Consider the following 14826-nt stretch of genomic DNA (forward strand, 5'->3'; position numbering starts at 1 on the left):
TTTTACGAATCTCTCTAGGTATTTTACGCGACGTTTTCTTCGTAGTTTAGGGTTAGGGACTTATAAAATTTTCGCCTTCGCCAGTGAGAGAGAGGGAAAACTGCATTCAACGGTTTCAGCCGCGTATTCAACTGAACGATCGCGCTTACCAAAAGAACGCGTCGTCGTGGGGACTGATAAATACATCTTAGATAACGACTATAGATGGCAGACACGGGCTTCCATTTTGGAGGATCGAATGGTACCGTTGCGGTGGTATTTATTATCTGAAGTCTTTAACCTTTAATAGGTGTGACGTAATCCATAAGGTCATAGATAAGTCTGAGAATTAGCTGAAATCTTTGAAGCAACCCGCGGCTTGATTAAGGGTACTTTAATATCGAATAAAGAATGTTGGTTTTTAGTGTTGTTTAAACTTAAAATTAGCTATTTTCTTGACCTAATTTTGGGTTAGCTGTGGGCTGGTGGCGACTCATTCGCCATTTTGTCGAAAACTGTTTGTTAACTTTAACATTTAATTCACCCTCCAGAAAAAAAGCTTTTTTAAGGGTGAAATGAAGAACCTTTAACAATGAGCAAAGTTTAAATTGAGAGAAACCCGGATCGAAAATTCAAGGTCGTAAGCTAGAGAGGATAGAAAGTAGATTGGTCTACTTTTATTACAAGGGGTGATAATATATTCCACGGAATGAGACGTGTTTCCGTTGTTTGAATTAACGATTTTCAGTGTTATTTCGAAAGCTATTTCGGGATTTTGAAAGCGATTTCGGAATTTTCAACGTGGTTTCGAGTTTTTGTGTGAATTTTCAAAATCATTCTAAACGATTTGATGATTTTGAGATTTTGACGTTGATTTCAAGATTTTTAACATCAACCTTTTGCGATGTGTACGGGATTTTGGCCAATGTCGGTGCCCTCGGACTAAATAATGATATGGACTACAAGACTAGTACAAATGCGTATCAAAACGGCCAGCACGATAATCTATAACATTTAAATTAACGCGAGCATTGCTATTGGCTACAATAGTATCACGTGACCCATTTGTTTTGTATTCCGACCGCCTAGCTCTCATTAAAGCAAATCGCGGTTTGGTGCAACTCTATTTTCGTTAATGGAGGTCACCACCGTAGAAATCTAAACAATCACTGCCCTAATCTGCTATTGGTTCAAATTATGACACGTGTACCAACAATTGGTTACAATATCTTAGAAGGTAGAAATTGGTAAAATGGGTATATGCCGACCAAGAAAATAGCTAATTTTAAGTTTAAACAACACTAAAAACCAACATTCTTTATTCGATATTAAAGTACCCTTAAACAAGCCGCGGGTTGCTTCAAAGATTTCAGCTAATTCGCAGCTTATCTATGACCTTACGGAAGTGAAGAGAAGCACATTATAGACTTGTAAAAATCCAGCTGAAGAAGGAGGAACAGTTCCTCCGAAACGTAGGATTTTTCAAATAAATAAATTGTGAATTTTAAAACCGTTTTAAGTCTCTTTTCATTTATGACCTTATGGATTACGTCACACCTATTAAAGGTTTAAGACTTCAGATAATAAATACCACCGCAACGGTACCATTCGATCCTCCAAAATGGAAGCCCGTGTCTGCCATCTATAGTCGTTATCTAAGATGTATTTATCAGTCCCCACGACGACGCGTTCTTTTGGTAAGCGCGATCGTTCAGTTGAATACGCGGCTGAAACCGTTGAATGCAGTTTTCCCTCTCTCACTGGCGAAGGCGAAAGTTTTCGAAGTCCATAACCCTAAAATACATAGAAAACGTCGCGTAAAATACCTAGAGAGATTCGTAAAATATCCAGAGAGAACTTCGCGTAAAATACCTAGAGAGAGCTTCGTAAAATGTGTCTAGAAAACTGAAATGGGTCTAGAAAACTGAAATGGGTCTATATAACTGAAATAGGTGTAGAAAACTGAAATGGGTCTAGAACGCTTGAAATATTCCTAGAAAACTGAAATATATCTAGAACTATCTTGTTTAGTTTTTTCCGGTTTGGCGCCCCATAGAACAGGATTCGGTCCAATAGTATACAACCAAATTCCACCCTGGTCCTCAATTAATATGGTTACGCTATTGAGAATTTAATAAATCAAATAAAAATTATACTTTTGGTTTAGTATTTTGCCAAGAATGTATTTATTTATACTCAGGAAGAATGAATATGTCGAGATTATTTTTAGCGTTTCTCCAATTCCACCCGTTGGGCCCCGGGTATGCTCCTCCGCTTTAATAAAATCAAATAATACTGCAATCTCATTGGTTCTTAAAAATTACGTTTTTCGACGCGATTAACGCTGCTGCGAGGACGCAAAAAATAAGACCGCCTCCTTTTTACCTCCCCCCCCCCTTAGCGTGACGGGGTTAGGGGCTCAACGTGTCCGTCGATAGTCTCGACATATTCATTCTCCCTGAGTATAAATAAATACATTCTTGATTTTGCTATTTCCTAGTAAAACGTCCTGTGATTTCAATAACTTTTTAATTTTTTTTGACAAATATGCAAACTATTTGGGTATTTGAAAACCAAATACGACGAATTATTTGATATTCGAAATACTATTTGGTATTTGATCAGTTAACTGGCTTGGATTTTTGACCTAAAAATATTCGACCAAATTAGTTGATGTTTTAAATATTCGATTTGGTATTTGACTGGCCTCGGAAAAATATTTGATATTCGATTCGATCCCCAAAAAAATGGTATTTGCACACCTCTAAAAGTAAAAGATCATGACGCATTTTTCGTCATGAAGTTGGAAGTGACGTCATATCCGTTGAATAAGGTTTCATTAAAGAAAATGTTTTTATGGCATACTTATGAGTATGAGTAATTATCTTACATATGATATAGCTTTTACTAGACAAGAAAATTGTAACATCGCAAACAAGATACGCTTTTCAATGGGATCGTTTATATTATATCTTCTTATACCAGAAGTAAATGAACCGAAGTTATAGGAGAGGGCCAAAATTTTAAAAGGCATTTTCCTTAACGTGGGGAGATGAAAATCCATCGGAGTTCCACCCCCTTTAGTTCCCGCCAAAAATTGCACTGGGGAATTGTGGGTATCCACATTCAATATACCCGTCATCACCTACTAGTCGATAGATGGTGATAGTGGAGCTATAAAGGCGCGAAATTTTAAAATGTCTATTAAAGGGAGATCTCATATAGTGTGAGAGATATAGCGGTCTGATCACTTCGGTTCATTTACTTCTGCTTATACTGCTAACTTTATTTACTTGAAACATGTTCCTTCGCAAGCTCCCGCTGATTTTTTAAAATACATTTTGGAATAAAACAAAATAGTGATAACTACCTTTTTAAAACTATTACAGTGATGACGTAATTGATTATAAATTTTATCATTACCTAACAAGGCCCTCCAAAGACATTTCGGGCCACGGGGCAAATTTTCAAGAGGAATCGTTAAAGGGCAAAACTTTGGGCCACTATCGTACCGGTCCCTAAATAGCATGCTTTTGGACCCTGAAGATTTTGCCCCTAAGTAACATGCCATGGGACCATTTTCCGCTGGGCCCTGACGATTTTGCCCCTAAATAACATGCCTTTGGGCCCTTTTTCACTGGACCCTGAAGATTTCGGCCCTAAATAGCATATTTTTGGGCCTATTTGCGCTGGGCTCTGAAGATACTAATGGGAGATACTAATGGACGATAGTATCGCAATGGTTAACAGGGCCGGACTTAGAGATCCTGGGCCCATAGGCAGATAAGGAGTCTGGGCCCCCTTTTCACGCGTTGCATTTACTCTTATCCCTGGAACTAGGCTGTGCCTGAATTTCCCTGATTCAGAGTAGAAGAGCTCTACGGTTATATTACTAAATAAAAGCTCTTAACAATGGTTGACTAAATACGCGATAATTATGTAACATTGCGATTTAAGGCTGCGTCCGTAAACTGCCAGGCAGAAATTTTTGAAATTTTAAAACAAAATCTTCTAGCTAGGAATTTCTCCAATATAAATTACGATTGATATTATAGATTTATGCCTTCGGAATACAGTAATTACAGTCACTGGAGGGCCCTTTCTAAGGATGGGCCCCTAGGCCACGGCCTAGGTTGACCTAGGCGGAAATACGGCACTGATGGTTAAGGGTGTATATTTAATAAACTTTAGCTTAAAAGGAATTCCACCAGATTACATACTACGTAGGTTCGTCTACGATGAAATGCTAGTTGGATAATACAATCTCAATGACCTTCTAATTAAACACGTTCTTCTATCGTATCTAATCCGACGCCACTATCACATCTCCTTGCTGATAAAGATAATTTATTATCGATAATAAGTTCGGTTAGAGTAGTAAAAAGAGTAACTTAAAAAGTTTCGTTGCGTAGGGAAAGAGGGGACATTGATCACGTTAAATACATTCAACAATGACGAAGCAATTACCCTTGTACACGGTGGATGCTTTCACGGAAGATGCCTTCGGGGGCAATCCCGCCGCTGTTGTCCTGCTGGAAAACGACGATGTAAGTAACCACAAACAACAATCACGAGAATTCCATTAACTTATTATACTCGCACCACTATAAAATAGGACATCTCTGATGAAATCAAACAGAAAATCGCCATTGAAATGAATCTATCCGAGACAGTTTATCTATCAAAGTTGGATAAGCGCCTTGACTTCCAAACGGGTTCGTCATCCACATTCTCTATTTGACATGATTCCATAGTTCATCCAATTGTACTTCAAAAAGGTAATACATTCGGAATCAGATGGTTCACACCAGCAGCAGAGGTCGTGCTTTGCGGACACGCCACGGTTGCCGCATCCAAAGTTATCTTCGATGTCTGCTGTGAGTACCGTCAAATTGTACCCCTGTTCCAATAATAGTATAAATTTCGATTTACCGCAGCTAATGTCAATAATAAACTGAACTTCCAAACAAGAGCTTCCGGTATTGTGTCCTCTTCCCTGAAAGAAGATGGCAGTATTGTCCTGGATTTCCCCAGCCACAAACCACAGAAAGTCACCAACCACGACTATGATTCTTTAGTTCATGTGAGGTTCAAAGAATAACCTTCGTTTCAAGAGTTAATTGTAGCAACAGTAAATGATAGTCTTGTGTCATTTCCAGGCAGTCATTGGTGATTTACCTTACGTGGACTTGCAAATCTGTGGACCCCTGAAAATGTTGATGGTTCGTTTGGACGATAGCGTTCCCCGGTGCGTTAGTTATCCTTACTATTAAGTTTAATTGGTAAATGCTATAGAGACCAATTAAAAAATGTATTACAGTGATACAAACGTTTAGAGCGAAGCCATTAGAGGTTCGATTTTAACGAAATTATTTAGTCTAGATGGCGCCAATTTAAACGTTTTGGTGGAAAGGTAATAAATACTTAGTGATTTATTACAAAAAAAAACTCCAAACGTTCAATTAAGGAAGAATTCAGAATAAAATATATTCGCAGTTTAGGTAATTTAAATTTTCTACGGTACCTTCTTGTAAAACTTCGTTGGTTTAAAAATCGGACTCTGAAAGCGTGATTCATATGAAAGGATCTTCTTCCTTGACAAATGCGTATCGGTCTAAGATATTTTTATCACCATTAGATCTACTTTGGAATCCTTAAAACCCGACTTCCAGTTAATGCTCAAACTGGACCAATATTTGGTACTTGTGATGGTCACTCTCAAAGGTTCTCCATGCACCAATGGCACCACCGATGGAACAGACAATGTGCCAGTTGATGACTTCCACTTCTCGTCTCGCGTCTTCGCTCCAAATATGAACGTCAACGAAGACCCAGTTTGTGGTAAATAATGAGTAGTATAGCAAAAATGTTTAATTATTCAAGCTGGGGTAATCTTATGAACAGGATCAGCTCACACCGTTCTCGGGCCTTACTGGAGTGAAGTATTTGGTCGAAAAGATTTAAATGGTACAGTAGAATTAGTAACTCTTTCGTGGTTACAGTTTGAAGTAAAACCTGTTTTGCGTTCTACCAAATGTAGTCCTGCAGTGTTCTCCAAGAGTGGGTCATTTGTTCGTGAATGTCCGAGACGATGGTCGAGTGGACATTGCCGGTAAAGCCAAAGTCGTTATTCGAGGAACCATCACCGTATGAAAATTGTTAAACACGTTCACGTCTTCACGAATCGTCTGCATATCAAGAAAGCGTAAATTTGACACTCATCAGTTGCGGGGTTAGCAGCTAGTGCCACAAAAAATATATAATATGCATCTTACGAAAGAAGTATGTATCTACCACGTAAAATGAATCATGTACCTTCACTAGTGTATTACTCCTCGTAACAATTTGGAATTTTAAAATTACATCCCGTAAGAATATTTACTTATTTATAAAACATATTTTTCCGATGGAATATTTTTGAAATTCTCTATAATAAAGTATGAATGTTACTTGAAACAAACAAGTTGGCAAGCTTGCCAAAATATACCTATCCTCGGAAGAATTATCCCTAGTGGTATTAATTTTTCGAGATGACCCTTAAAGATAGATCTCCGCAATTTAGAGTTATTTACTAAAACCGTAATCCCGGTTCTATCCCGCCCGATATAATTTTTTTTTAAATAATTGAGACGAAACGACCAATTTTAATTTATTCAGAATATTATAAATTAAGTATTTACAACAGTGAGTTAGACGTACACTCTGTTTGAAAAGTCTTCGACAGCTGAAATTTTTGCCCTCTTTTTAATTCTGCTAGAAAACTATAATAGATAGTTCGATGAAACCAATTGCAACTTTTATTTATTTTCCAATATCTTTCGTTATTTATTAGTTTCGTCCGCCAATAATTAATAGTTTGGCGGGAACCGTCAAAACTCATTTTTGACAACTTTTTAAATATTGGTTCTACGGCACTGACTTTCATATTTAGAAAGTGGAAAAATTATCCCTGTACAACCAACGGTTGAGAAGTTATAGCGTTTCCAAACTTTCCTCGAAACAAGGAAACACCTAAAATGCATCAAGCGATTATAAATAACGCAACTTCGACGACAATTTGGAAACGCGATAACTTCTCAACCGTTGGTTGTAGAGAGATAATTTTTCCACTTTCTAAATATGAATCGACCATTGTGAATTCAAAAACGCGTGAGTCAGTGCCGTAGAACCAATATTTAAACAGTTTTTTCAAAAATGAGTTTTGACGGTTCCCGCCAAACTATTAATTTTTGGCGGACGAAACCGATAAATAACGAAAGATATTGGAAAATAAATAAAAGTTAGTTGCAATTGGTTTCATCGAGCTATCTATTATAGTTTTCTAGCAGAATTAAAAAGAGGGCAAAAATTTCAGCTGTCGAAGACTTTTCAAACCGAGTGTACTATAACAATGCACAATTGAATTAAACCCTTTTTACAGTACAAGTTTATCAGTTGAATATAATACGAAGCAAATTTTAATGAAATAAATATCTACAGAGGGTATTTGTATTTTTCTCGCTTACGAAATACTTGCGCCATCTTTAACGCTCATTTTATTTCAACACTCGCCCTTGATGAAGATACCGTAGAATAGCTATATTCGACATCTGGTAGTGGACGACTCGTAGACTTACAGTTGACGTTGTGACACATACCGCATGAAAAAGACCAATGCCGTCCAATTTCCAATATCATATAATGACTCGCACACCCAGGAAATCAATGACTGCGTTAGGAATCGTAGATATCCAAATATCCACACCAAATATATTAACAAGAACCAAAAACCTTACCATCAACAAAGCACAGAGAGCCACTTGACTAAACGACAGCTCGATAATCAATAAACGTTAAATAAACGCATTCGCGTTATTACAACTATATTTAATCGATAATAAAACCCGTAAATAAATAACAAAAAACTAACAAAGTGGACCACCCACAGGTACTACCCTTTAACCATCTTATCTCTGCTGACTGCGCTAAAACAAGATTTGACCTTTAAAATTTCATACGTAAAAAATATAGACTTTAAAAACCATTAATATACTCTTCCGCTAAGCTGAGTTTATAATTTTCAAAGAGTCGTAATATGTATCGGTGGTTCTGTGGTAGAACATTCGCATGTCACATAGAAGGGCTCGGGTTCGAAACCTGGGCGGCGCATTCTTTTTAATCAACAGAGAAGACGTTACATTAGAATATCTTCGATGCAATAATTTAAATGAAACACGAAATTTCGTTCAATTTTAATAAAAAGCATCGATGGCTCTTTGGTAGAGCACTCACCTGCCATGCAGAAGGGTCCGGGTTCAAAACCCGTCCGATGCGATCGCAGTTTGATAATAGGACGTATACCGTGAACATTTGGTGGACACTCCACCTTAAGGACGTTGAGACGTTTATCGTAACCCTCAGCAATCGGTCCGTTCGAAAAGTCAATACATAGACGTTGGAGGGTAGAACACAAACGAAACACTAACATCACAAAACCACGAAACGTCACAAATGCACAATATACATCTCGAAAACGACTACCAAGGCACAACCGTCGCGGCAGTGAGCGTTGACGAACAAAACACCACAAACGCAAATATTATCCGTTAACGCTCACCGTCACGGCAGTTTTGCCACAATTTAAAATCAACAACAAATTCAAAGAAACTGCGTACGCAGTGATTACGCTTTGCGCCAAAATTGCGAACGCGTTCGCAGGACAGACACACACACACAGGTAAAAAGGGAATGATACTAGTTCGACTAAAGGACCGTTAATGTAAGGAACGCAGATAAATTAAAATATAGTTTATTGAATGATGTTTGGCAAGAACACTAAAAATTCCTAACATATTTACAGTTTATATATACGCTACTAAAAAACAACGCATTTATCAAACACAAAAAAATAAAAACCTTTTCGTAAAAAGTAAAAGATAGTTTTATTATTTTTGAACCAAACAAAGTATTTCCACGGAACAATTGCTTTCTTATATATTGTATATATTGTATCAGCAGGAAATTACATATGTGTACACTCGGAATGTCCAAGGAAGACTACGGTGGCGCTGATGAAACTCATAGAAATTAGATATGTTGTGCTAAGTTAAACTCGGCTCCTAGTCGACATTAAGTTCACTGACCTTTTTAAACCATCTAAATACGAAAAACGTTTTTGTTTCACGAGTTTAATCTAATTTTGGCCTAAGTCGCAAAAGGGGAAACTTGCAATACTTACGAAATTGAATAGCTGGAGTGTTTTCTAGTACATGTTCGAAATATTCTGGCTATCTATTTCCTTGTTTTGGAATAAATTTCGTGTCAATATGCTCAAAAATGATCTTTTTGGACCCTAAACTACTTGTAAACAATGTTTAAAGTAATTACTTACGACTCGAATTTGATTTTCAAGTACTAACGTTACTAAGAACTGTCGAATGCAGCTTAATAATGTTCGCGCTATGTCAATCATAGTCCTTCCCTTTAGCTAATTATGTAACCAATATTTAATTTTAGTCCAAAATTGGGTCCTTTGAAACACGGTAACGGGCTCCAGTTTTCACGGGCCACGGTCATTTCCACATACCTTCCCTCTCACTGGTCCTAATCTTCACAATTTCTCAGAAAAGTAATTCGAAATAATTATTTGTATACATTTTTGCTAAAATCATTTGCGTATCAAATTTAATTGGAAAACCAGTAGAAATTTCGATAATCCTCATGGCCGAGGGGGAGGAAATTCTCGAGTTAATTCTGACGAAGCTACTCAGTCCAACCTTTAATTTTTTAGAAGCAATGTTAAGTAGAAACCCGACACTAATATCGACTTCTACTATCGACAAATATAATTATTTATTGATAATAAATTCGTGTAAAGTATCGAATCACATTGAAGGTTTAATCGCGTCGGCAAAGAGAGAGGGCCCATTCATCGCGTTAAATACTTCCAACAATGACGAAGCAATTACCCTTGTACACGGTGGATGCTTTCACCAAAGATGTCTTCGGTGGCAACCCAGCAGCCGTCGTTCTGCTGGAAAGCGACGATGTAAGTAACCACAAACAACAATCACAAGAATTACGTAAAATAAACGTATATTGTACTTACTCCCACAGGAAATCTCTGATGAAATCAAACAGAAAATCGCCTCTGAAATGAATCTATCCCAGACAGTTTACGTATCGAAGTTGGATAAGCGCCTTGACTTCCGAACAGGTTCGTCATTTCAATTTTAGGCATAATCCGTATTTCACCAAGTTGTTCTTCCCAAGGTAATACATTCGGAATGAGATGGTTCGCGCCAGTAGATGAGATGATACTTTGTGGACACGCCACTTTGGCCGCTTGCAAGGTTATCTTCGACGTCTGTTGTGAGTATTTAAAAAATGTATATCACAAGTAACTAAACTGTTTTATATAGCCTATATTTCAACCGCTCGGGAAGGTTGTAGCTAACCACTAGCAAATTTTAATTTAGTTTTTGAAAAACATCTTTTCTACTACAAAATGTGTCCATTTTCATTAATAAAGGTATTTATTTTTAATACTATTATTTTATTTATGTCATCAAAACGATGCGTATGAACATTAATAAGATTTATATATTGAAACCGCTTGTGCATCAAAACTGGTTAACAAAAGAATTTGTGAGAACACCACGTAGTGAAATGTTTTCTCCATTCTAACGGAGCAAATCGGTTTGTGACCGCAGAAAATTGGTGTCGTGTGAATAGATTTAAAAGGAGTATAAACTTCCATATTGTTGTTGAATCAACGAATTTCACATTTCGGCCACCAGGTTTAACAGAAGTTAGAAATGATTAGAGCTAGCTACGCCCAAGAACAAGGTGTAACGAGTGTGCTCCTTTTAATGTGGCGCCATCTAGTCTATATTTAGGCCTAAATATTGAACTTCTAAAGGCTTTGCTCTGAATGTATGTTTCCTTGTACTAAATTTATTTATCGGTCTATTCCGATTTCTTCCAGCCAACGTCAATACTAAAGTAAACTTCCAAACGAGACTTTCCGGAACTCTGTCCGCCTCCCAGAAAGAAGATGGCCGAATTGTTCTGGATTTCCCCAGCAACAAACCGCAGAAAGTGACCCACCACGAGTTCGATTCCTTAGTTCAAGTGAGGCCTGAGAAATAGCTTTCGTTTCGAGAGTTTTAACCACCCTAAACGTGTGTCATTTCCAGGCAGTCATTGGTGATTTGCCTTACATCGACTTGCAATTTAGCACAAAGCTAAAAATGCTGATGATTCGATTGGACGATAGCGTTACCAGGTGCGTTAGTTACAATGCAGTCCATAGGTGGTTCGTTTTAACTTAACATTGCGTATATACTATTTACCCCCACTCTCCCCCTATTCGGCTTTCCGTTGCTATGCAACTCGTTTTGAAATGTTTAATATTTAGGCTTAGTTTCTCTATTCGGTGTTTTATAGTCGCGAGCCAGATTTCCCACACGGTACTGACGAGTCCCAAATAGGACGAAACCGGTCTACCGTTGGAATTTCTGGCTATTTTATTTAATTTAATTTAGTTTTTCCCTCGAAGATCTATTTGTCCGAGTTTCGCATCCTTTTGTCTGCTCGAAGACCTATCGGTACGAGCTATTTGTAAGTTTTTAAATTTCTTCAAATTTGTTTAGGGTTTAGCTTTATTATCCCTTTTCATAATGGACTAATCTATAATTATTCGCTAATGTTTTCATCCTTTACAATGCAGTCCATAGCCGTGGTTCGTTTTAACTAATCCTTACTATGAAGTTTAGTTCTTAGATATAGACCAATTCGGAAATTACTAAGATACATTTAGAGAAAAACCATTAAAGGTTCAATTTTCAGGCTTTGATTTCACTAGATGGCGCCAAAAAATCAATTAAGGAAAAATATTTTTCAACGTTTTTGGGTATCTGAAAATTTTGACGAATTCAGACTGTTGGCGGCGCCATCTGGCAAGACTTCGGGTATTAGAAAATCGGTTTCTAATGGCGTTACTCCGGCGAAAGGATCTTCTTCCTTTTTAAATGTGTTTGATCTAAAAGAAATCTTTTTAACTTTCAGATCTACTTTGGAGTCCATAAAACCCAACTTCGAATTGATGGTCAAGCTGGACCGACTTAATATGGTGGCTTGGCTCGTCACTCTCAAAGGTTCTCCGTGCACCAATGGCACCACTAACGGAACAGTTGATGACTTCCACTTCTCATCTCGCGTCTTCGCACCAAATTTGAACGTTAACGAAGACCCAGTTTGTGGTAAATAATGAGTAATATCAGGAACCTATAGAGGTATACACTTGGAATGTCTAAGGTTCCATTGGGACGGTGATACGAAAGCGCGTAGAGAAAAAGGCGGGGCTTAACTACGTCAAGTGTAAGACGTAACGCGACATTTCAAATTCAATGGCTCGAGGTTTGACGCGAAAAGAATGCGTCGTCATGGTAACAAATAGGTGATCTTCCCGCGCAAAAAAAGGTTTATAAAACAACGGATTTAAAAACCTCAATTTGTTATCGTACTTAATATTTTGAAGTAATTATAACTTTATTCGGGAAAGAAGTGTAGTGATACCTAATTTCAGGTATTTGTATGGTTATAAAAGAGATAATCAGGTAAGCTACTAATATGATAACCATGACTAGGCTTAATGACGAGTTTTCGTCGAATTAGGGTAGCGAGGCGCGATAGTTTTTCTCGTGAGTTTTCCCGCTTTAAGACACGCCCGTTTCTACGAGCTTCATCACGGCCGTAAAAATCTTCCTTAGACATTCCAAGTCTATATACCTATATAGTTTCCTGGTAGTATAGCAAACATGTTTTAATTATTCAAGCTGGGGGATTTTCATGAACAGGATCGGCTCAGACCGTTCTCGGGCCTTACTGGAGTGAAGTATTTGGTCGAAAAGATTTAAATGGTACAGTAGAATAAGCACCTATTTCGTGGAGCAGTGGCGTAGACCAGACCTCCTCCGTGGGCTTACCTTTGACTGTACTAAATTTCCACCCCCTTCTCGACCCCCTCTTAACATTCACATACCTCGACCACCCCCCACCCTTGACGAATTTCTTGCTACGCCACTGTCGTGGTGTGAGTTTGAAATAAAACCTCTTTTTCATTCTATCAAATGTAGTCCTACAGTGTTCTCCAAGAGTGGGCCATTTGTTCGTGAATGTCCGAGACGATGGTCGAGTGGACATTGCCGGTAAAGCCAAAGTCGTTATTACAGGAACCATCACCCTATGAAATTTATATAAAAATGTATACCACTAAAATAATAAAATTACTATCTTACAACGTACGACATTTTTTGACTCCATATTAAAAATTAATTAATGCATTTAAAATTCTTAGTGGTGCCCTCTGCTCTGTTGTGGGTTTATCAACTAGTGGCAACAGAATATATAATATACATCTTACGCAAGATAAAATATTCATACCTTCTGTAAACGATCCGATTTCGACCCACAAATCGTTGATAAGGAAGATTTCGACAAATGCGTTTTAGGTGTGGACGATGGTTGTTCGTTACTATATAGTGAAGTATTTAAAGGTAGTGCAAAGAACTATACTTTTTCGAATGCCCTTAATCGGGCCCTAGAGAAAAATTTAAAGGGGATATTAAGAAGTATATATATTTTCCGTAGAAACCGGGAGAGGAGATCAAAAATTCAAACTATTTCGCGCGTAGCTTCTAAATAGGTAGCGACAAAACATACTAAAATTAGATTTATGCTTTCAAATTTTTAAATTAATATCATTGTGGGCCTTAAACAAAACCAGATAAGATTTTAAACCCGGGTTATTTAAATAAAATGGCAAATGACGACAGGAATATCATATCTTATAGCTTTGTCAGTGTTTTAAGATCCTAAATTACCGAAAAAACTACGAATAAATATCATAAAACATCGTCAAGAACTCAAAATAGTCGTATACCGGGGCGTCGGCCAATTCCTCGCTGCCAACTAAAACTGAGTTAAATTTTAAATGCATTTCGATTAGGCTTAAAAAGCTCGATTTTTGGTTTTGGTTTTTCCTCAATATTATCGGAACCACTAGTCCGATTTTGAAACCGGATCCCGTTTTGGAAAGGAAACAATTCCGTGCGTCGATCGGTGTTTATCGCGTGCAAGAGTGCCACGAATTTCTATTGGTTGAAAAGGCGATGTTTCGGTTTATTAGGCCTCGGGCGAATACTTATTCAATATTTAAAAATTTTAAATAGCAGAAAGTTTCTCCGTTTTGTAAATTTTTCAAAAAGGTATTAATCGACTTTCTACTGTGAATGGTTTTTGAAACATTTGAAAAACAAAGTGTCCAGAAACTTTTGTCTGGGACTGTACAAGATGAACTATGAAAAATGGTTGACAACAACATCATAGTACCAGTCACTGAACCCAGTAAATGGGTACACCCAATAGTAATTGTCATCAAATCCGACGAGTCACTAAGAATCTGTTTAGATCCTCGCAAACTCAATGACGCCATAAAGAGGGAATATTTTCCAATGACAACCACCGTTGATGCCACGGAACATCTTATTGAATACTCTCCAATATCATTCAACCCGAGGGGTAAGACAGTCTCAGATAATCTGTACACCGAGTTCGTGCATTTAGTACTGTTAAAGGTACATATTTTCAAGAGTTCGCGAGCTTCATTTAGCACTGTCAAAGGTACGGCAGTGTACACTGAGTTCGCAGAGTGTCTTACCGCTCGATTCAACCCAACGCAATCCCGCTACGCTCACATTGAAAAGGATAGTAGGCCTATATGCTTACGAACACTTGAGTTATTATATCGTCGCCGTTAAAACAAAACCACGTAACTTGAGATACGTGGTTTTGTCAAAATTGACA

General features: G+C 37.6%; 2 protein-coding genes across 3 annotated transcripts; both read left to right on the top strand.

Annotated features, from left to right (window-relative positions):
• The first annotated feature begins 4366 nt into the window (after positions 1 to 4366).
• LOC149927340 (phenazine biosynthesis-like domain-containing protein) lies at positions 4367 to 6442 on the top strand. Its single transcript, XM_090158728.1, has 8 exons — positions 4367 to 4526; positions 4595 to 4694; positions 4758 to 4856; positions 4917 to 5062; positions 5139 to 5227; positions 5618 to 5820; positions 5884 to 5946; positions 6020 to 6442. The coding sequence occupies exons 1-8, from the start codon at positions 4431 to 4433 to the stop codon at positions 6130 to 6132; spliced, it is 909 nt and encodes a 302-aa protein (XP_090014854.1). The 5' UTR covers positions 4367 to 4430; the 3' UTR covers positions 6133 to 6442.
• Positions 6443 to 7460: 1018 nt separating this feature from the next.
• Positions 7461 to 13261, top strand: LOC149927341 (phenazine biosynthesis-like domain-containing protein). Of its 2 annotated transcripts, XM_090158113.1 has the most exons (8): positions 7468 to 10006; positions 10075 to 10174; positions 10231 to 10329; positions 10946 to 11091; positions 11157 to 11245; positions 12028 to 12221; positions 12819 to 12881; positions 13098 to 13261. In XM_090158113.1, exons 1-8 carry the CDS (start codon positions 9911 to 9913, stop codon positions 13208 to 13210), a joined length of 900 nt encoding a protein of 299 aa, XP_090014239.1. In that variant the 5' UTR covers positions 7468 to 9910; the 3' UTR covers positions 13211 to 13261. The 2 variants fall into 2 exon arrangements, with proteins under 2 accessions (XP_090014240.1, XP_090014239.1); XM_090158114.1 differs by lacking the exon at positions 13098 to 13261 and having other exon boundaries at positions 7461 to 10006; positions 12798 to 12881.
• Positions 13262 to 14826: the final 1565 nt, after the last annotated feature.

This window comes from Leiobunum rupestre, chromosome 9, assembly GCF_980474605.1.
Source record: "Leiobunum rupestre chromosome 9, qqLeiRupe1.1.hap1, whole genome shotgun sequence".
In the NCBI taxonomy this organism is placed as follows: Eukaryota; Metazoa; Arthropoda; class Arachnida; order Opiliones; family Sclerosomatidae; genus Leiobunum; species Leiobunum rupestre.

Bases quoted from the DNA above. Each gene is read 5' to 3' on its own strand.
- LOC149927340 (XM_090158728.1), top strand. From the start codon at position 4,431: ATGACGAAGCAATTACCCTTGTACACGGTGGATGCTTTCACGGAAGAT. The intron at 4,695-4,757 runs GTTCGTCATCCA...TACTTCAAAAAG, and splicing joins GCGCCTTGACTTCCAAACGG to GTAATACATTCGGAATCAGA. The intron at 5,947-6,019 runs GTACAGTAGAAT...TACCAAATGTAG, and splicing joins TGGTCGAAAAGATTTAAATG to TCCTGCAGTGTTCTCCAAGA.
- LOC149927341 (XM_090158113.1), top strand. From the start codon at position 9,911: ATGACGAAGCAATTACCCTTGTACACGGTGGATGCTTTCACCAAAGAT. The intron at 10,330-10,945 runs GTGAGTATTTAA...GATTTCTTCCAG, and splicing joins GGTTATCTTCGACGTCTGTT to CCAACGTCAATACTAAAGTA. The intron at 12,882-13,097 runs GTACAGTAGAAT...TATCAAATGTAG, and splicing joins TGGTCGAAAAGATTTAAATG to TCCTACAGTGTTCTCCAAGA.